At 40.2% G+C, this 23,238-nt stretch overlaps 1 protein-coding gene across 1 annotated transcript in view; it reads right to left on the bottom strand.

Moving 5' to 3' along the window:
* glg1a (golgi glycoprotein 1a) overlaps positions 1–23,238 on the bottom strand; it is a 171,948-nt gene that overhangs the window by 130,371 nt on the left and 18,339 nt on the right. The window contains exon 2 of the mRNA XM_063066699.1: positions 3,767–3,799. Within this exon, the coding sequence (XP_062922769.1) occupies positions 3,767–3,799 (33 nt within the window). The remainder of the gene's footprint in view (positions 1–3,766; positions 3,800–23,238) is intronic.

Genomic DNA, 23,238 nt, shown 5'->3' with positions numbered 1-23,238 from the left:
CTGAAGAGAGATCACATTGAAACCTACGGAAGTCTGGAGATTTCCAGGTAGTGGCTGATGGAGTAACAGCAATCTGCCGTTGCTCCAACTCTAGTGATCTTACTATTTCCAACCTGTCTTGAAACATCTTTTTTTAAGTGTGATATTCTTTCATTATGGATACAAGGAGGGCCAGAGTTACTAAAAAGGCTGATTCCCCTGCCCGCTGCTTTGGATTCTATTATGGATTTGCTGCAAAGTCATACATGAGAAGCCTCTGAGAAGTTTCAACAATTCAGCTCTGAATTTAAACAAATAAATGGTAAATTGGATTCTATTCAACAAACTCTTAATGAACACGATAAACGTATAAAAATAACGAAGAAATTTTGTCATCTCTGGACTACTTCTGGTCTACTTCTACTCAAGACAACAAGATAATTTTGCCCTAAGAGCAACTCAAAACTTTTTTTTGTTTTAGAAAGCTGGTTCTATAGATGTATAGTGACTTTTGTTGGTTAAAAAGAAAATCAAGAAGCTCCCTGGAAATCAAAACTTCAAGTTCTTCCAGTTTTTAAATTACTCACTTTGCTCAATTAAGTTATTTTCTCTCCATTAACGTCTGTGCAGATGTCAGCTACCCCCTACTACATCACATTGTTTCATAAATTTGATCCCATCAAATTCCACATCAATTTTCAATACTTCAGTCATAAGAACATAAGAAAGGCTATTCCTAATCTATATTTTTAAAAGGCTATTCTTAATCTATATTATGTCATCCACTTCATCAACTCAAGCTTCCAATAATTATTTTTGGTAGTAATTGGAAATGGGAGCATCAACCACATCTCCCTCCCTTTTCAGTGGCAGAATCCATAATGGAGCATGCAACAGAATTTCTTAAAAACAACAGGACTAAGCAGAGTCAACATGGATTTGACAGAAAAAAAGCTTCCCAATCCTTTAAATGTTCTCTATTGTATGCCATATGATTTGCTTTAATGTTGTCTTTGACTTTCCTTGTCAGCCATGGTTGCCTCATCCTCCTTTTAGAATGCTGCTTCTTCGTCATAGAGAACTACAGCACAGATTATATTTACCTATTCCACTGGAGACCTTTTTGGAATGAACTAAGTAGGGTATCAGATGGAAAACAAAGAGCCTGTAAACAGGTTAACAGGCCACATGGATTGGGATACCACACGGATGACTGTTTCAGAATCTATATCAATGTTTTTGCTGAGGGACCAAATGCAGTATTCCCAAGTCTCTCAATGACACAAAGTTAGGTGGGAGTGCAAGCAGGGAGAAGGATACAGAGGGGCTTTGGAGGGAAAGGTAAAGTAAATGAGTGCGAGTATGACAGATGGAACAAAATGTGAAAAAATGATAGGTTATTCACCTTGGAACACAAGATAATGAAGCAAAATATTTCTTCCCAAAGGTGGGAGATTGGGAAATGTTGATGTCTGTAGGGATCTCAGTATGGTTGAATAAAACGTCAGAATGAGATCTCATTGGAACTTAAAATCCTCACAGAGCTTGACTGATCGCATGCAATCCAAAACTAGAGGTCAAAATCTTAGAATAAGCGGTGTCTTTGGAATTCTCTATCATAGTGGCTGGGGAGAGTGATCAAGAGACTTCTTGACTTTAACAGAATCATGGGATACAAACATAGTGCAGCAAAATGCAACAGAGTCAGGGAAAGAGCAGGTTTACTTTGAGACCAAAGGGGTAATCTATATATGGAACCAGATCTGGCCAAGGATACTTTGAAGCACTTCTCATCTCGATTCACCATTAAGGACACGGAATATAGAAAGGTCAGAGTGGGTGCACAGATAATCTGGAGCCAGTAGGTATTGAGGAAGTGGTTTGGATGCCATCGGGCATGTGTCCTTAAAAGATATCATAAATCTGCCCATAGAGACTTTGGTTCAGGGACTTGACCAGTTTCTACATGGTCTGGAAGGTTAAGCTACAAGAGCTGCAAGACTAACTGGATGCAAAATTGCCTTGGCAATAGGAAGAAAGGTAGTGCTGGAAGGATACATTTGTATGTCTGTGATTAATGGTATACCACAGAGATCAGTGCTGAGGCCCTTTTAGTTTGTGATTTACCATACAATAACAACTTGGATGTAAATGGAGGTATAGTTCGCAAATTTGCAGAAGGCACAGAAGTTGGTAATACTGTGCATAGTGAAAAAAGTTATCCAAGGTTACAGCAGGACATTGAGTAGATGGAAAATAAGGCAGAGCACTGGCAGATGGAAGGTGATGCATCTTGGGAAGTTAACTAGGAGGAGGACCTGTACAGTAAAAGGTAGATAGAGTGGTGAAGACAACATGGCATTCTTGCCTTCAAAGGTTGGAGCACAGAATATAAAAGTTGTAACACTGTATTACAACTTCACGAAACACTGGTTAGATCTCACTTAGGACTACTGAATGGGGTCCTGGCTACCAAAGTATAGCAAAGATATGGTTGAGCTGAAGAAAGTGCAGAGGAGATCTGCAAGGACGTTATCCAGATTGGAGGATTTTAGTTATGGAGAGAGATTATAAAGTCTGGGTTTGTTTTCCCTGGACTGAGGCACTCTGAGGTGAAAGCTGGTAGAGGTATATAAAATTTATAAGCATCATACATAGGGAAACATATGGTAGGGATATCAAAATCAAGAGTGCATAAGTTCAAAATGAGAGGAAGGTGTTTTAAAGAGTATTTGAGGGAAAATATTCATTTTTTTTTTAAATACAGTGCAACTGACATCTGCAAATCACAGCCAGAGAAGATGGAGGAATCAGATACAAACACAATGTTTAAAAGACAAACAGGCACTAAAATAGGCAAGGCACAGAAGTATACCAACCTAATGTAGCCAAAAGAAACTAATGTAGATGGGCAAAAAGGTTGGTTTGAAAATGGTGAGCCACAGGCCCTTTTTATGCTGTACAAATGTAGATAAATAAACAGCCATGATCTTGGTGAACAGCAGATCAAATTCAAACCTGAAAATTGCCAGTAGATGAGCCAAGTCTTTGCTAGTACAGGCTGAACACCCGTTATCCGAAATTATTGGGGCCAGAAGCATTACAGAATTCAGATTTATGGATTTTTGAATATTTCCATCTATATGATGAGGTAGCTTGGGGATGGGACCCAAGTCTAAACACAAAATCCATTTACATTACTTATACCCTGAAGGACTTCAGAATATAGGTGGTGTTCTGAGACCTGTGTATCACCTGGGAACCTTCCTTGGCATATCAGCACTGAAAAAAAAATTCAGATTTGAGGTTTTTGGATTTTGCATAATAGGGGTTTTTTTTTGTGTGCCATACTCTGCCAGAGCCTTGGTGACCACTTTTTCAAGTGGTTGTCTTAGAGGAAAGATTCTGTGAGTGGTCCACCACGTCCTTCTCACAGCACAGTTTTTTTTTTACGAGGCCGAGTTGCGAGCTCGACACTCAACCTGGCACGGATGGAAAGCGTACCCGGGAGCAGCCCGACTGGGTTCGAACTTGGGAACCTTTGCCCCAGAGTCCGGCACTAATGTCACTGTGCCACCAGCCGGCACATAATAAGTACTCAACCTGTATTACCAACTATGTGCTTAAATTTACATTCAGATGGATCGTGCTTCACACTCAACCTCTTACCACAGCTTAAACAGCTGATGATTTGAAGATTTAAAAATGAAATAGCTGCAAATTTACATCATTTATAAGTAATTATGAATGAGAACATGGAGCACAAAGCTGAAGTTTCTTTACTTACATGGTTACAGTCGGAGGAAATTTCATCATCTGCCTGTAAAGAAAAAAAGCAAATATTAGCAATGAAGAGCAACTCTGTATCAACTGCAAATATTTAATCTGCACATTTCACTCTCAGTTCGGTCTACGCTAGGTGTTGAGGGTAACTTTAACAGATTCTTAGAAAAGATGCCTTTCTCAATTATAAAGACATAAATAATCAAGAAAGATTGCAGGCAGAATTTCCCAAACAAATGATATAGTATAAAAGAAGATTTTCCATTAGTTCAAAACCTTTAAAACTCCATGGAAATAAATGAAGTACTTTGAATGGTTTTCTTCTCCCCTCAAACGATATATTCAATTCAGAAATTCCGTACCAGAATCAGGTTTACTATCACTGGCAATATGTCCTAAAATATGTTGTTTTATGGCAGCAGTACAATACATAGTAATATAGGAAAGGAAAGATACGTCGCACCCGGAGTTTCTCTGGTTAGCAGACGATTTCCCTCCACGCCTCTCTGATGTAGTGGGGAACCGTGTACAAGGCAAGTTACAGCAGTGGTCTGCCATTGCCTACTGCTGGGTGAGTTTCCAAAGAGATCTCCAGCTCGTAACCCAGCGTGCAGGGGAGCCGGCTGGATTCGAACTCAGGAACTTTTGTCCCGAAGACCGACGCTGATGCCATTACAAAACTATAAATTACAATGAGAACTAAATATAAAAATTAAGTTGTACAAAAGAGAGCAAGGACAAAAATGAGGTACTCTTTATGGGTTCATTATCCATTCAGAAATCTGATAGTGGAGGGGACAAAGCTGTTCCTTAAACGTTGACTGTCTTCAAGCTCTTGTACTTCCCTCGATGGTAGAAAAGATAAGAGGGCATGTCCTGGGTGATGGAGGTCCTAAATGATGAACGTTGCCCTTTTAAAGCATCGCCTTTTGAAGGTAACAACAGGAATTCTGCAGATGCTGGAAATTCAAGCAACACACATAAAAGTTGCTGGTGAACACAGCAGGCCAGGCAGCATCTCTAGGAAGAGGTGCAGTCGACGGTTCAGGCCGAGACCCTTCGTCAGGACTAACTGAAGGAAGAGTGAGTAAAGGATTTGAAAGTTGGAGGGGGAGGGGGAGATCCAAAATGATAGGAGAAGACAGGAGGGGGAGGGATAGAGCCAAGAGCTGGACAGGTGATAGGCAAAAGGGATACGAGAGGATCATGGGACAGGAGGTCCAGGAAGAAAGACAAGGAGGTGGGGGGGTGGGGGACCCAGAGGATGGGCAAGGGGTATATTCAGAGGGACAGAGGGAGAAAAAGGAGAGTGAGAGAAAGAATGTGTGTATAAAAATAAGTAACAGATGGGGTACGAGGGGGAGCCTTTTGAAGGTGTCTGGATGCTAGGGACGCTGATGCCTATGATGGAGTTGGCTGAGTTTAAAGATCAAAGTACATTTATTACCAAAGTATGTATACTATATATAACCTTAAGATTCATCCCCTTATAGGCAGCCACAAAACCAAGGAACCTGAGAGAATCCATAAAAAAAGACTGTCAAAACACCCAATGTGCAGGGAGAAACAAATCATACGTTTAAAGTTAAATTGGACAGCTATATGGACAGGAAGGGAATGGAGGGTTATGGGCTGAGTGCAGGGCAGTGCGACTAGGTGAGAGTAAGAGTTCGGCATGGACTAGAAGGGCCAGATGGCCTGTTTCCGTACTGTAATTGTTATATGGTTATATGCGCACAATAAAAGTAAGCAAATAACATACAATACTAAAGTTCACAGCCATGAAGTCAGTGATCACTGTAGCTAATCCAGGAACCTGTCAGTTGCAGGCCAAGGCCTCATTTCAGTACAGAGACAAGTAACCTTTGTGAGCAGTGATCTGAACACCAGGCCGTCCCTCTCCTTTGACCCTGATACCCTGACCTTTTCAATCTGGCCCAGCCAAACCGTGGGTCGTTCCTCACTCTTGGACCCAAGCCCTATTGCTTCAATGTGTTTTCAGTCCCTGCGCCTGCCACCTCAATTTGACCCGCACCCAACCTTTCCAATCTTGCCCCGAGCTTAAATCAGTCAAACACCAGCTTGTTCCTCACTCTCGGGCCCAGGTACTGCTGCCTCGAATCTTGCCTTACCTCAACTCTGCTGCCTCTAATCACCACCACCCACTCTAGCAGCCAACCACTGGCTCATTCCTGCTCTCAGGCCCAGACCCCACCTCAATTCGGCCTGTACACACAACTGTCCTGCACCTTCGAGACTTTCATTCACATCACAGAAATGCCAAGTCACACAGGCTCAACTCCAAAAGGGAAGTTACAGGCTACTGATTGCAGAATTCAATTGCTGAAAATTAAGTTACTCAAATATGGTGAAAGACATTTATTGGAAAAATATTAATATAAACCTGTAATCATTTAAAATCAGGTTTTTTTTTTACTTAATCCAAGGTATTCCTTCAAACTACATTCTAAAGGCTAATTAATAACACTAGCTCATGATAGATTTAACTCAATGATTTAGAAATGAGTGTGTGACTAGCATTAATCACCTAGAAATGCCCATAAAAAGAGAGCTGATAAAATACAAAAGCTTGAAGTTAATAACTCATCTCCTTCTACCTTAGGCCACAAACTTATCAATCACCCCTGATGAGTTATTAACCTCAAACCTTCTGCATAATAACTCAAAGAGTTGAACTGCATGTGCATGTAACGAGAGCTGTATAACTCATCTCCTTCTACCTTAAGCCACAAACTTATGAATCACCCATGCTGTGGGCACTTTCTGGAGGTCCAAGATCCGTATGCTCCATGACCGCTGGACTAAGCGTGTAAATGTAGGAGGGGACTATGTTGAAAAATAAATGTGCTAGGTTTTTAAAAATTGACTCCTTCTACATTAGGCTACAAACTTATCAATCACCCCTTGTAAATACATCACAGCTATTGATAAGCTCCATACATATGGAACCAATCACACTGGAAATTTCAATTATTATGTGAAAAGAGGATAATCCTGAAGTTGAAGTCCTTCTCAAAGCAGGCTGAACACTACTATATTAAATACACGACATATAAAAGATTCTACGAAGTATTTACTTTTGGTGAGTTCTTTTCAGCTTTACTTCACACAGTGCTAACTTCACACAGATCTTTATAAATAAGCATAAAAATAACTTTTTGTTCCCTTAACAGCCGCTGGACACAACGTTGGGAGTACCCAATACTGTGGACTTTCTCCAAAGTACCTCTGCAGAAATTGCACCAAGCCTCAGTAACTCTCTCAGCACGCTATTTGAGAAATTTGCCACACTGCGGTATTCAGTACTCCCCATTCTAGATGACTAGCAAGTTTCAGGCAGATCAAAGTGTTTTTCTTCAAGTTGGTGATGTTGAAATACCAAATGATGCTTGTGTTGTATGCACCATTAGGATAGAGTACTGCGGCAGACTGACCATTGACAAAGTTCACTGCACCCCTTTCCAACATTACTGGCAAAAGTGTATTCCAGATGGAGAGCGATAAAGGTCATATCCTCAGCATGGCTGCCTAATGGGCAGTGGCTAGTGCTACTGTTCTGGCCTCTGGAGGTGCAGTTCATTTTGCATGAACATCACTTCCTATACATAAGCTGTTTTTATATCATTTCCTGCGTGGGTTAATTTGAACTTCAACTTGAAACAATAAAGACATCCATCTGCATCCACTCTTTATTTGCCTTGAAACAGCAATATATTTTCACAAGTAAGATCTCATCAAAAATCCTGAAGGAAGCCTCCTTCTTGGGTGATTTTTGAGAAGGTTGTTGACCTCAGTGCATAGCTTTGTATACCCACACTGAGGGCAGTAGAGTGAAAAGATAACTTGTCTTTAAAGACACTGCTCACGGATTGGATATGCGTCTGAACATCATTATGACGATGTCAGCTTTCAACCCAAGCAACACTGATCCTTGAGACCTGGATGTGGTGCGATCGTGTTGTTTTGACGCTTGAATGAATCCAGAATTAACATAGCTGCAGCACGAACACACATCAGAGCTGAAGCAGCAAGAATGAGAGCGGCTTATGGTAAGCACGAAATTCAGCGGCCTCAATGACTACAGACCGGTGGCATTGACCTCCCACATCATGAAGACCCCGGAGAGACTTGTTCTGGAGCTGCTCCAGCCTATGGTCAGGCCACACTTAGATCCCCTCCAGTTCGCCTACCAGCCCCGACTAGGAGTTGAGGATGCCATCGTCTACCTGCTGAACCATGTCTACGCCCACCTGGACAAGCCAGCGAGCACTGTGAGGGTCATGTTTTTTGACTTCTCCAGTGAGTTCAACACCATCCGCCCTGCTCTGCTGGGGGAGAAGCTGACAGCGATGCAGGTGCAGGTGTCATGGATTCTTGATTACCTGACTGGCAGACCACAGTACGTGTGCTTGCAACACTGTGTATCCGACAGAGTGAGCAGCAGCTCTGAGGCTCCACAGGGGACTGTCTTGTCTCCCTTTCTCTTCACCATTTACACCTCGGACTTCAACTACTGCACAGAGTCTTGTCATCTTCAGAAGTTTTCTGATGACTCTGCCATAGTTGGATGCATCAGCAAGGGAGATGAGGCTGAGTACAGGGCTACAGTAGGAAACTTTGTCACATGGTGTGAGCAGAATTATCTGCAGCTTAATGTGAAAAAGACTAAGGAGCTGGTGGTAGACCTGAGGAGAGCTAAGGTGACCCCTGTTTCCATCCAGGGGGGGCCAGTGTGGACATGGTGGAGGATTACAAATACCTGAGGGTACGAATTGACAATAAACTAGACTGGTCTAAGAACACTGAGGCTGTCTACAAGGGTCAGAGCCGTCTCTATTTCCTGAGACTGAGGTCCTTTAACATCTGCCGGACGATGCTGAGGATGTTCTTCGAGTCTGTGGTGGCCAGCGCGATCATGTTTGCTGTTGTGTGCTGGGGCAGCAGGCTGAGGGTAGCAGACACCAACAGGATCAACAAACTCATTCCTAAGGCCAGTGATGTTGTGGGGATGGAACTGGACTCTCTCACGGTGGTGTCTGAAAAGAGGATGCTGTCTAAGTTGCATGCCATCTTGGTCAATGTCTCCCATCCGCTACATAATGTACTGGGTGGGCACAGGAGTACATTCAGCCAGAGACTCATTCCTCCGAGATGCAGCACAGAGCGTCATAGGAAGTCATTCCTGCCTGTGGCCATCAAACTTTACAACTCCTCCCTTGGAGCGTCAGACACCCCGAGCCGATAGGCTGGTCCTGGACTTATTTCATAATTTACTGGCATAATTTACATATTACTATTTAACTATTTATTACTATTTTTCTATTACTATTCTATTACAATTTATTATTTATGGTGCAACTATAACAAAAACCAATTTCCCCCGGGATCAATAAAGTATGACTATGACAGATGCAAATGGCGAAATCTTGCATTGACACGGACAGACTGCGTGTACAGGCTACACTAAGTGCGCATAGCAACGAGTGTGAAGTTGAGGCTGCCTCAGCAGAGGCAAGGGTGTATGAAGCAGCAGACGACTTAGACAGTGGTGAGTCTACAACCAGATTCAGTCATGCTTTGCTGTCACAATAGCCAATGCAGCTTACCACAGAATATGTCCATTGTTCCAGCTCTACAAGGAGAAGCAGTCCACACCACACAGCCAATATGCCTTTCACATGGTCCAGGTATTGACAGTCAAGGTCTTCAACAGCAGAGACCCACAACACCCCCTTCTGCAATTTCATCACAGCAAAGACTTCGGTCAAGTGTTGTTACTGACACCAACCCCATCTGCATGACATGGGCAGACTGAGCTCCCATCCATCCCAGGACACACATTTGACAAACCAATGTGTACAATGCCCTCATTCAGGAGCCACAGGTGCATTAGATGTGGTTTAGCATCTAGCTTGTTTAGACCTAGCCACAACAGGATTAATAGTGTTTAACAATCACCAGTCTATCAATTATCTGTCCCGGAAGTCAAGCTTCCACAATGCCATAAAAGGACTAAGTTACCATAACAATGGAATAGAATTTGCTTCATCACAGCCATATGCAAATTTACATACTGAATTTTTCAGAAGCTGTGTCTATCTGACAAGGAAAACATTTGTTGCCCATTCCTAATCACCCTTGAGAAAGTGGCAGTTCTTCTGAAGGTAACACTGCACTGCTATTAGGAAGACAGTTCCAAGATTTGGTCCCATTAACAATGAAGGAATGGCAAAGATTCCAAGTCATAAGGGGAACGTCCGGCTGGTGGCATTCCCATGTATTCAAACCCTCCTTGGTAGTAAAGATGTCATGCTTGGGGACTGCTGTCACAGCAGTTCAGGTCATTAACTGGTACACTAGAGGCAACTGTGCACTGATAGTGAAGGGAATTAATGTTTTAGGTGATAGTTGTGGTGCCAAGTATGTTGCTTTGTCCTGGATGATTTGAGCCTATTTTGACAGAGGTGGAAAAGGGTACCCGATTTATTCCTTGTAAATGGTGGGGAGGCTTTCATGCAACAGGTGAGTCACTCGCTCCTTGATTGCCAGCTCTAATCTGCTCATAGTATTTGTGGCTGGTCTATTTGAGTGTCCCATCAATGATTAGTTACTGACAGTGAGGGCAGTGCGGTGGTAATGCCCCTGAATGCTAACACTAGTTTATTAAGCTTTTGTTGAAGATGGTCACTGGCTAGCCCTTTTGTAGCATGAATATCAAATCTGGTGAGTTACTTCTATATTTGGTCAATGGATATTCAAATTAAATAACTTTCTAGTATCAATATCCCAGAGTCCCAGTATGTCAATTTTTTAAACTCTTCCTTCTGGGGCCGGCTGGTGGCACAATGACATTGGCGCCAGACCCGGGAGCGGAGGTTCCCAGGTTCGAAACCAGTCAGGTCCGCTCCCGAGTACGCTTTCCATCTGTGCCAGGTTGAGTGTCGAGATCGCAACTCAACCTCATAAAATAAAGGGAAAATACTGCGAAAGTGTCTGTGTGAGGAGTGGCGAGCCACACAGTCTCTGTCTCTCGTTCCGCGCCTTGTAAAAAGCCATGAAAAAGACATCATAACGGACACATGCACACAGACTCACACACACACAGACTCACACGCACGCAAGCACATGCCAAAAAAAAAATCTTCTTTCTGAATGCTTATTGGTAAGCTGTACCACTGCCCGATACCAAGTGCCTTCTCAGACACCAATCCACTCCAGGCATACAAGGAAAATTTTCCAGTACTTTTGCAAGATTTACTTCTCAACCAACATCATACAAGAAAATGGTCATTATCTCCTTGCTTTCTGTGAGAACTGTAGGCAAATTAGTTACCACGATTCCAAATAGGTTATTTCTACTCTATACAGCTAGTTAGGGACTTCTTTACATGACTCATACTATAAATATGTTCAGGTCATTCCTTTATACAGCTGAACTGTAACATTGGAATCCATGATCTTTTTAAAAAACAAAAAAATATTGACCAGAATTCAGTGTCACCTTCTTTTAAAGTGCCCCAATGAGCCACAGAATTATATTTTCAGAAAGTAAATGTGTAAGTGCATCTGTCTTTGAATAACCATGACACAAGTTTGCTGATACCAGCACATGCTCACTCCACATTGCATCGATTTCAGTGACAGGACTTCTGCTGCTCTTACAAGTGGTCTGACAGCATCAAACAAAATAATATAGAGAGATATCAAGCCTCTAAAAGGTCATTATGGATACAGGCACATGGCAAATTTCACACCTTGATTCACAAATAACCACACTATGGCTGTTAAAATGACCACTCAGATACAAAAGCACTCGCAGTTGTCTTTTGGAGGTTTTCTAGACCGAAAACATGGCACACAGGATGTGGCAGTCTACATATAAACACACACACACACACACACAGAGCTAACCAAGCAAATATAATCATTTACTTAATCTTGAAATGTTCCATACATTTCATGCAAGGAGAGTAAATTTGCAGGCAGAGACCTTTCATAACCTCATTCTTTGATCAATAGTGATAAAGTACTTTCAAAGTGTAGGCACAGCAGATCTCACTAGCTCATTTTCAGGTGAGATGAAGTAAATATGAGTTAATATTTTTATTGAGAATATAACTGCTTTAAGAAAAGATTGGTCTCGTACAGTAGTTGATATCAACTCCTGGGGGCAGTAAAGATATAGGGAGCTGTGAGGGTGCTCAGTAGCAAGAGAGGTAGCTGAGGGATTACATGTTTAATTTAAGCAATGAATGACTTATAAGCATTTGATCCTCTGTGCCTCAATTGATTACAGTGATCATGCTCTTGCTAACCCACTGCTGTCTTAGACTTTGCTCAAGGCAATGTGATAGTTCTATATGTGACATATCATGAGAAACCGGACTGAAGAAATTGTATTATTTCCAGGCCCATCCTGTGCATTACTACCGCTCCCCGCTGCATTACTACCGCTCACTCCTGTGGTACAGTGTTAACTAGTACAATCCCCATACTCTGATCATGCAGTGACACAATTCCTGTGAATTAGGTTACAGCGTTCAATGGAGTAAAATCCAGAATGTGCCCTTTCGAATGGTCTTGACTGCATTTCCTTAGCCCACAGCCCAACCAAGCTAGCAATGCTCCACTTTATTTATTTTCAGGTAGAGTCAGGTTTTGCCCGAGTTATGATGATCGTAACTTTCCCCTGTATTGATCACAGCACTTGAGGTTCGAATTAATAGATGATTTACCACATTCATTAATTCATAATGATAATGGCAGAAGCAACCAAATGAAAAAGTGTAGACAGTTTAGTGTGGAGTATCTGAAATATGGATTTATACCAGCAACAAGCCAATATATCTGCTGTGTGAAAATGAAAGGGAAGTCAATATTTTGGGCTGTTGAGCGATTTTTCAAAGGACATTCTGCTTACTGTTCTTGCTTGTGCAACAGATGGGGCACCATCAATGACAAGACACACCATGAGATTATTACTTTCTTGAAAAAAGCTATACCTAACAAATTTATTACTCATTGTGTAACTCACAGACATCTTCTTGCAAAAAAACTTGTGCTCAATGCACAAATCATTAAATACTGTTTACACAGTGGCAAGTAAAATTGTCCCATGCTCTCAAATCTCACCTATTTTAAGAGCTTGTATTGAGAATGATGAACAGTTTGAACACTTGCTGTTGCACACAGAAGTCAGATGGCTTGAGATGCTTTTATGAGCTTTGTGAAACTGTGATGAAATCCTCTGAAGACGAATACTTCATTGAGTAATCAACTCAAGAATATTAGGCATGTCATTGCTTACTTGTCAGAATTATTTGCAAAGTTTAATTAAATCAATGTTCAATTACAAGGAAAAGATAGGAATCTTATTAAAGTTAAATCAGTTGTCTCCATATTTCTGTCCAAGTTAACCCTACTTAAGTGCAATTCTGGCTGTTGCAAGCTTTTTCAATTTCTGAGCCTCTCTGAATTGGAAGAGAAAGAAATATTACCAGATGATGAACTTCCAAGTGTACTCTGCCCACCTGGGTGAGCTGTATAAAAACATGTCAGAAAAATTTCAGGATTTTTTTGTTGATCCAAATTTCAGATTGAGTAATAACTACATTCTTGAACACTTGTAATGATGAATTAACAAGAACTAATCTCACTACAAAAACTAATCTCTCCAACTAAAGCTGAGATTCAAAAGAAATATCAAGACTTCCGGTTGCAGAAAGAAATTTCTATATGCTATCCTGCTCTATGGAAAAAGGTCAAAATGTTGTTTATTGCTTTTCCAACATCATATTTAACCGAGTATGATTTCAGTGCAGTCGCTGAACTCCTTCCTAAGCAATGAAATAGACTGCAAGTTACTGAATGTGGGGATCAGAGACTCCTTCTGAGTGACTTTCAGCCTGATGTTGAGAAGTTGCTATCACTGCACCAAGCCTATCCATCTTATTGTAAGGTGAAAAAGCAATGAAATAGTGAATATTAAAGAACACTCTAAAATTAATGATTTTTTTTACTGTAATTAAATAAAGAATAATTTTATTTGTAGCTTTAAATAGATATGAATTTTTTTGCAACTATTTGTCACTGCTTTGAATTTGCACTTCTGTGGAAAATTGTGGTAAACTATTGCCACAAAGAATGAAGTGCTGGGCTGATTTGGAAAAGTTAGGTATGGGCCGGAACATGACTGCGAGGTCCCGGTCCAGAGCATATTGATGCAATGGGCCCAAGTCCTAGTTCAAGGGGCGACATGATGTTTGGATGCTTTAAACGCCAAGTTGGGTGAATTGAAAAGGCAGGGTGTTGGGATCAGAGGCAAGGGCTGGGCTGTTTCAGCCACTGCTCCGCAACATTTATCCACTCTACGCTGCACTGAGGCAGAAGCCTGCTTGGGGCTTTTGGATTTGGGTTTCAATCTACAGTAACTCACTTAAAGAATCGCTGAGAAAATGCTGTAGAATACAGTATCAGAAGTGAGATTAATTCCTTCTTTTCTAAATATCCAACTTCTAGCAAAGGTCTGGATAGTTATATTGAGCAGAAATCTATTCTTAATTGTTCTGGAAGTTTGACTACATGTTCAACGGCTATTTTTCAATACAACAATGAAACCAGATGTTAACATCGCAATAAGCAATAAGCATTAATCTCCAATTAACATTATTGACATTAATCTGGATATCAGCAGATATCAGTGAAAGATCTGAATAACCACACAATATTGATAGCCACAGAATGCAAGTGCAATCTTATGACAAAAATATCTGGTTGTACAAGTAATGATTTGAGACATTAACAGTTTGAAACCACTACATTCTGAACGGTTGCTGAAAGTAAATGCTTTTTTAAAAAAATCCTACTGTAAGATCCTATCAGTGTCAATCCTTACAAGGTAACAAGAACTAAGATTTCAAAGCAATGGAACCCAAACCAAACTATTGAAGTTTCACATCCAGTATCTATTTTCTGCAGATTCTTGCTAAGTACGGAAACTGTCCTCAGTAGGAAATAGAAAACTGACTGAGGTTTCTGCTCCTGGTGAAAATACCACTACAGAGACAAAGGCATGATTGACTTAACTACAACTTTGCTCATTAAACTGTGATTAAATGTATCAATTTCCACAGCAAAGCTCAAGTAACTGGAGTCTCAAAAATAGTTTTGAAACTAACTCCTGTGCACAGTGACATTTAGACCATTCATGTGGTGTCTAAATGCTGCCATTGATTGGGCAGTGACCCCACCCTAATAAGTATGCTGAATCTCTAACATGAAGATTCAAATGACTACAGACACTGTAACCAAGAACAACATACATTGCAATTTTTGGGTTGAGACCCAGCTCAAACAATCTGGATCTCAGTGCAAAACGACAACTGTCCATTTGCCTCTAGAGATGCTGCCTAACCCACTGAATTCCTCCTGCATTTGTGTGCTGCTGAATCTACAAGTTTAGACTTTAGTTGCTTGATATGAAAATCCTAGTTTCTTTCATCTGTTTTCATTTATCATAGATCTGAGATGCAGAAATTAAAAACAGAAATATAACAATTATTTGCTTTCTACAATAAGAATTCAATTGTCTCTTTTCTGTCTCAGCTGATCTTACCCACAGAAAAAGCTAGATTCCAGAGAAGCAACAGCCAAAGATTTTATAGTAATAATCATTTCTCAAGTAATCCAAATTGCATGGTGTTAAAAATATGACCAAGGAATACTTCACAGACTAGCATCTTGACTGATACCCAGATAGTGGATGATCTATTTGCATTTTGAACCCAGTACTCAGCTTTAAATCAGACAAGGCTATAATACAACCCTATTAATTTGAAAGAGGTCACCTGGGGAGGACAATAGACAATAGGTAATAGGTGCAGGAGTAGGCCATTCTGCCCTTCGAGCCAGCACCGCCATTCACTGTGGTCATGGCTCATCATCCACTATCAGTATCCAGTTCCTGCCTTATCCCCATAACCTTTGATTCCGCTATCTTTAAGAGCTCTACCCATCTCTTTTTTGAAAGCATCCAGAGACTTGGCCTCCACAGCCTTCTGGGGCAGAGCATTCCATATATCCACCACTCTCTGGGTGAAAAAGTTTTTCCTCAACTCTGTTCTAAATGGCCTACCCCTTATTCTTAAACTGTGGCCTCTGGTTCTGGACTCACCCATCAGCAGGAACATGCTTCCTGCCTGCAGCGTGTCCAATCCCTTAATAATCTTAAACAACAGGAATTCTGCAGATGCTGGAAATTCAAGCAACATACATCAAAGTTGCTGGTGAACGCAGCAGGCCAAGCAGCATCTCTAGGAAGAGGTGCAGTCGATGTTTCAGGCCGAGACCCTTCAATAAGATCCCCTCTCAGCCTTCTAAATTCCAGAGTATACAAACCCAGTCGCTCCAATCTTTTGACATATGACAGTCCCACCATCCCGGGAATTAACCTTGTGAAGCTACGCTGCAATCCCTCAATAGCAAGAACGTCCTTCCTCAAATTTGGAGACCAAAACTGCACTCAGTACTCCAGGTGTGGTCTCACCAGGGCCCTGTATAGCTGCAGAAGGACCTCTTTGCTCTTATACTCAATTCCCCTTGTTATGAAGGCCAGCATTGCCATTAGCTTTCTTCACCGCCTGCTGTACTTGAATGCTTACTTTCAGTGACTGATGTACAAGAACACCTAGATCTCGTTGTGCATCCCCTTTTCCTAAATTGACTCCATTTAGATAATAATCTGCCTTCCCGTTCTTACAACCAAAGTGGATAACCTCACATTTATCCACATTAAACTGCATCTGCCATGCATCTGCCCACTCACCCAGCCTGTCCAAGTCACCCTGCATTCTCATAACATCCTCCTCACATTTCACACTGCCACCCAGCTTTGTGTCGTCGGCAAATTTGCTAATGTTACTTTTAATTCCCTCATCTAAATCATTAATTTAGGAGAAAGGTTAATGTCCATCGATAAAGATTAATACTAATAAATGATTTATGTTCTACATTATCTTAATGTTTTTAAATATTTCCTAGTGATTAAATAGCTTCTGATTTTGGAGCTTGTTGATTAGAACAGAGAGCATGATTGTGTTGAACCCTGAGGTGTAGTCAATAAATAGCAGCCTGGCAAAAGTACTACTGTTGTACAGGTGATCCAAGGCCAGGTAGGGAGCCCGTGAGACTGCATCCGCTGTCGACCTATTGTCACCATAGGAAAATTGCAGCAGTCCAGGAATCTATAACCATGACCAACCTCTCAAAGCATTTCATCGCAGTAAATGTGAGTGCAACTGGGTGATTGTCATTGAGGCAGCTCACCATGCTCTTTGGGCACTGGTATGACTGTTGCCATTTTGAAGCAGGTGGGAATCTTTAATCTCTCATGGTATGTCCACTGTCCAGTTAGCCAACATTAATTATTTAGCATATATCCCAGGAGCCTATTGCATAGCCTTGAGTGCAAATGTTTTCAGATACATTTGTGATAACAGCCTGGTGAAAATAGAAAACAGCCACTTCTATCTAATAATTTTCAAACATTAACTTACTTTTGCAGGCAGCTAATGAGAATAGAAAATTAACAATACAATTTGCATTTTACCATTCAGCAGCAGCATTTTAGACAGGAGTTTAAATTTTTAAATACCATCAATATTGCACAACAAAATCTGAGCTGCTTTCACTACTCAAACACACTTCCTACGCAAGACAGCTACAGAAATGAACTAGTCTTCAGTGCATTCTTGGGCAGTTGACAGCTCATCCATACACTAATACCATACCATCTTTATCCTGCTGTAACTAACTACTAACTAAACACACATGACATACTGGATTTAGTGAGGACTTCGGGATATTTTGAACTATCTCACTTACCACTTTTTCATCAAAATACAACCTTGAATCAGCAGATAACATTACTATCCTCAATTAATGAGATTATGACAAGGAAGGTTTCAAGTTCATTTGGCAAATGGAATTCCTGAAACTTAGCTAAACTCATTTGACTCTAACCACCTAAGCCACCTATCAAAGCATAACATTATGGTCCATTCTTTATTCTAAATTGTTCAAGCTTTTCTCATTGTTTACATTGAAATTGTGGAGAAAAGCAGCATTACATATTTCCTCATTGGTTTATTTGTACTACGGAATTAATTTCACCTTAACATCCCATAAACCAATATCAATTGAACTGAGAGAAACAGATAGTATTGGCAATTAAGAATTTTGCTTCTCAATCAGCAGGCTAGACAGTATTTTAACATTTCTGCTTGACATTTGGAAAGGCAGCATCGAGGCTAACACCCACAACATCAGACTGCAATGTTCACAAATTAATGAGTAAATGGAAGAAAAATCTTCTGTTTTGTACATTTTCGATCAAGTTAAAATGGTTTGCTGACAATTCATGCAAGGACATGTCATTAAAAATAGTGCATTCTTCCTGTTAAGACTATGTAATGCAAACAAAGTTTCAGTGTAAAAGCCTAAAGCTTAAAAATAAGTAGCTCTGCAGGTTCCAATTTATCATTTCCTAACTAGTTTTCAAAATCTATAATTACTAATGTCCTAATATAAGGAAATGTTAAGCCTTCAGATGTGAACTGATTTCCTATCTGAGGAAGAGTGCAACTGATGTGGTTGCTTGTGTCCTACTAAATGTCTGTTTTTCAGACCAGTGCTATTTTTAATACATACTAATGATCTGCACTTGGGTAAACAAGACAAGCCTTTAAGTATCAGATGACAAAAAATTCAAATATAGTAGACAGCAAAAAAAAGCAAACTGGGACAGGCAGATTGATGAAATAGACTACGTACATCAAGTAATTGAAATGACCCAATATGGGAGAAAGATTGAGGCAAAGCAACACAAATTAATGGGAAAAAAAATTCAGAAGGGGATGCTGGGGCAGTGATTTGAGGGCACGCCTATACAAACTTTTAAAAGAAGATTGTGGTTAAGTATATTCTAAAACCATATCCTTGGCTTTATAAATACAGATATTACAAAAGCAGAGAAATTATATTGAGCTTTTATAAAATGTATGCAGTCATTTCACTTAATTCATTTCAATCAGCTCTTCATATTTTTAAGGCCTGGACACCTTTCCTGGCATGCAAACTCCAGAAATAAAATGTTCAATAATATTACCGGGTGCAGGATGTTAAACCTTTAGAAATAAGTGATCAGCACAACTTTATTGGTTTTGAGTTGTGCCCCAATGTCAATGAAAAAAGGTTGAGAAAATTCTAGGTCAAGATGGTGTGCGATTTGGAGGACACTCTGCAAGTGTTAATATTGACATGTGTCCATTGTCTTTGCCCTTTTGGAAGGTCAGCTGTTTGACAGGAGGTGGTTCCAGGTACATTTCCATTTTTAATGTTGGCATGATTCTACATAAGCTAAATTAAGGATCAAGTTTGCAAAGTCATGTTAAGTAGAAGGTCCATTTCACGTCCCACCTTACATCCTGACCATCACAGAAACCATTCTTCAGTCTATTATTTTTTAATTCCACGTCATAGGAGAAAGAGTAGTTGTTCTCAATGCAGACCATATGCCCTCCCTACACCCCCCAAAGGGCACATGCCAATTTTGTAGGATCCACAATTCAAAAAAAGGACAAAAAACTGGGGCCATGGGAGTTTCTGAATGGGTCATTATAAGCTTACTGTTTTAATTAAATTTTACTAAAGTAGATAACAAAAAGAATATAGGAATATATGTAATTTAATTAGAACCCTGAATTAAATGAATGAGATGATAGATGATGCAAATGAGCAGCAAACAGCCATGCATGTGTGCATGCGCGCGCACGTGCGGAGGGGATAGGGAGGGTGTGCAGCATGTCAGTGGTTATCTCTGCTCCTGCTTGACCACACACACATCACCAATCACACCCTGTAAAGTAGCCTGCTGAGCCCCGCTCCACATCCACCCCCCAAATTACAAGCTGCAGACTGGTCAGAGCTGTCTCCACCAATGCAGCAGGAGGTTGACTCTGTTTCCCTTCCGTTGACCCATGAGTATTATAACACTTATAAAACTGACATGAAGGCCGCAGTTACTGCAATGGGTTATCTGCCAAAAATGGCTAAACAGCAGAGAGGAGAAAATTCATGAAGTCTACAACTGCATCACTATCCACCACTAGAACTTCCATTAAATCCCTAATACTTGTCAAATTATGAAAGTTCAATTCTCTTCTCTTGATGAGTACACACTCTTTATTGCCACATTTAATTTGCATATATAATAGCATATCTTTAAAATATTGCATAAAATTAGATTTTTTTAAAAATACTATCTGAAAAACTAGTTCTATTTTTACATGGATATTTAACACTGATACTTTTTCATGTGGGATTGTACTTATTATAAATCTTCAATGCTTACTCATTTTCTCAAGCCCACTCACAATTGTATTTTGTTACCGTATGCAAACACACTCACACATATGTATACACACATACACAACTCTAGACACATATATACACACACACATACCCATATAACACACACACATACAAGCACACATGCAAACGCACGCACATAAATATACATTTTTAAATTATCCTTTTTAAATAAGATTACCCATATCTGCTGCAGCAAAGAAAATATGTCAGCAATATTTTATTAAGTATCTTGCCCATGGGTTTATTCCATCGCTATAGAGCAAAAGGATGCTAATGCGTCTAATTTGTATGACTACACTTTCAAATGGAAGAATGCGGCTATGTAAGCTGATGAAGCACTTGGATGAAATGTCAGCTGATGTGGAAAAATTAGTAGCACAAATGCAAGTTAAGAAGTTGCCCTGCAAATCAATGAAAGCACATGTTTGGTTTCTGAATGATCAGGCCAGTGCAGAAATGCTTTATGCCTGAAAGCATAAGACAGATACCAGAGGTGAAACTATTTTTTGAAGAAGTCAAGTCACTGGCAGAAATGTAGCATCAAGAAACTTTGGTACAAATCGCCAGTGAAAACAAGGAGAAAGAACTACAATGACTGAGATCATATCTTAAACAAAGAAAGGATGTTGCAAGTGTGGAAGTAGAATGTCCCAGTCTATCACTGCAGGAGTTTCTCAGGCCCATCCACCTTTTGCAACTTCTTCTAACTTTTCGTCCACAAACAGGGACATGTTTACTGATGACTGCAAAACATGCAATTTGTTGGAAAATGGAACAGTTCACCCTTACATGCAGCAACTAGACAACAGAAAGACGGACTGATGAAGTGACAAGTAACTGTTGCACCACAGAAGTGCCAGTTAGTAATTTTCTCCAACAAGAATCTATCCCACCTACCCATGGTACTCAAAGACAATACCCACCATCAATACTTTGTGGGTGTCAGGAATGGTTCTAGCCAGAGCATGTACAAGCTCTGGTTTACTCTTTAACCACAGTGGTTGTGCTGGTCCATTTGAAATTCTGGGCAGCAGATGTTTTCAACCATTAAGGGTAAGTTGATAAAATACACTTCACTTGCCTGGATGAGTGTAGTTTGAAGCTATCTAGGTCAAAATAATCTGTTTGCCTGGAACTCCATCCAACACTAACTTTTCATTTCCCTTCTCTCTGACAATTCCAGATCCCATATACACACATATTTATTTGTGTATAAATACACACACTGTTTTTGCACTACCTCTAATTCTATTCAATATATATTTACTGTAATTGATTTTTTTCATTTTTATATTATCATGTATTGCATGGAACTGCTGATGCTAAGTTTACAAATGTCACAACACATGCCAGTAATAATAAACCTGATTCTGATTCTATGACTTCCTACACCCTAATTGGAGAGCCTCATGCTTAGCTACAAGACATATTCATCAATTCAGAGATTTAAAGATCTGATTAGCATAGCTTTGATGAGAATAGTACAGGGTGGGTTTTCTTTCTCCCCAAATGTTCCTCCCAACTGCTGCCCATAAGATGACATGACAGTGAAGGTCACTACTCATCACCAGCAGTCTTGTACATTGACACTGTCAGGTAGTAAACTAAATGCTTTCACTGAAGTTTTGTTTGTGAGGAGAAGAGAGAACACCTGCAGCTGGACGTGGCACATAGCAAATACTGGAGAACACCACCTTCTTTGAGAAATAAAAACTGCAAACAACTCAAAATTTGACAGATTTGTTTTTATTTATCAGTACCAGGACAATGCTGGCCAGATCCTGGACAGGATTTAAGTTCAGTAATGGAGGAGGACTGCTGCAGCATGGGACATGGAGGAAAAACCTACAAGTTGTGGGTACAAGCATCTACCATCTTTGATCATGTTGACAAAAGAGGGCTCAAGAATTATATATCAAATTACCTTACTTATTGATATCTAATTCTATCTCACCACTTCTCTTACCTCTTCTGCTTTGTCCAAATTCTAAGACCCCAGTCTTATATCTCACACTAGAAGACAAATTTCCTCCAACAAAATCCTGGGAAGAAAATAACCAAACACTCAGTTACCACTTTAAACTCTGCCCTCCAGTTGCAAACTGTAATTCTCTCTGACTACTGTCTAAGAGACCATTTACAGTCTTATGGTCGTATCTGGTCATCAGATGAACTTTGAATCACATACATGCACTGTCAGGTGTAATATATATATATCCATCTCGAGAACTTCATGACTACCGTGGCTCACCTGTTACTAACTTTGAACTGACTGCTAACTAACCGGTCTTAATCTCACAAATGAAGACATCCAAAAGCTCTGCTACACAGCTCCCTAATTTATGCCAAATCATGTTTATGCATCACTGCCCTTGTGGTTCTTATCTTATTTACAGAACAGAACTCTACTATACAGTAATCATAATGAAATCTCCAGAAGTCAGGTTTTTATTTTAAAATCAGGATAAAACAGCATGAAAGGTGAAATCATTAACACTTACCTCAATCTAAGACTGCCTAATAAATACCAGACAGTAAATAAATGTATTACAAAATCGATCATCCAACAGAAACTATATCAAAGTCTGCAAGTATTCACGCAAGTTTAGCATCCAAACAGTACCAATAGCTTGCTGCAGTCCACACAATGCAACGGTAATGAAGATCAAAAATAAATGACAAATGTTTGGTGGAATAAAGAGCCACCATTTCAGTCAGGCACCATAAGACATAGGAGCAGAATTAGGCCTTTTGGCCCATCGAGTCGGCTCCCTTTCATCATGGCTGATCCAATTTCCCTCTCAGGCCCTAATCTCCTGTCTTCTCCCAGTATCCCTTCATGTCCTGATCAATCAAGAATCTATCAACCTCTGGCAATGAATATACATAAAGACTTGGAATCCACAGCTGCCTGTGGCAAAGAATTCAAAAATTCACCACTCTCTGACTAAAGAAATTCCTCATCTCCATTCTAAAAGGACACCCCTCTATTCTAAGGCTGTATCCTCTGGTCTTAGACTTTCCCAC

This window comes from Mobula hypostoma, chromosome 14, assembly GCF_963921235.1.
Source record: "Mobula hypostoma chromosome 14, sMobHyp1.1, whole genome shotgun sequence".
Taxonomy (NCBI): Eukaryota; Metazoa; Chordata; class Chondrichthyes; order Myliobatiformes; family Myliobatidae; genus Mobula; species Mobula hypostoma.
Note: the sequence above shows the minus strand (reverse complement) of the source record. Positions and strands in the feature narration are given on the sequence as shown.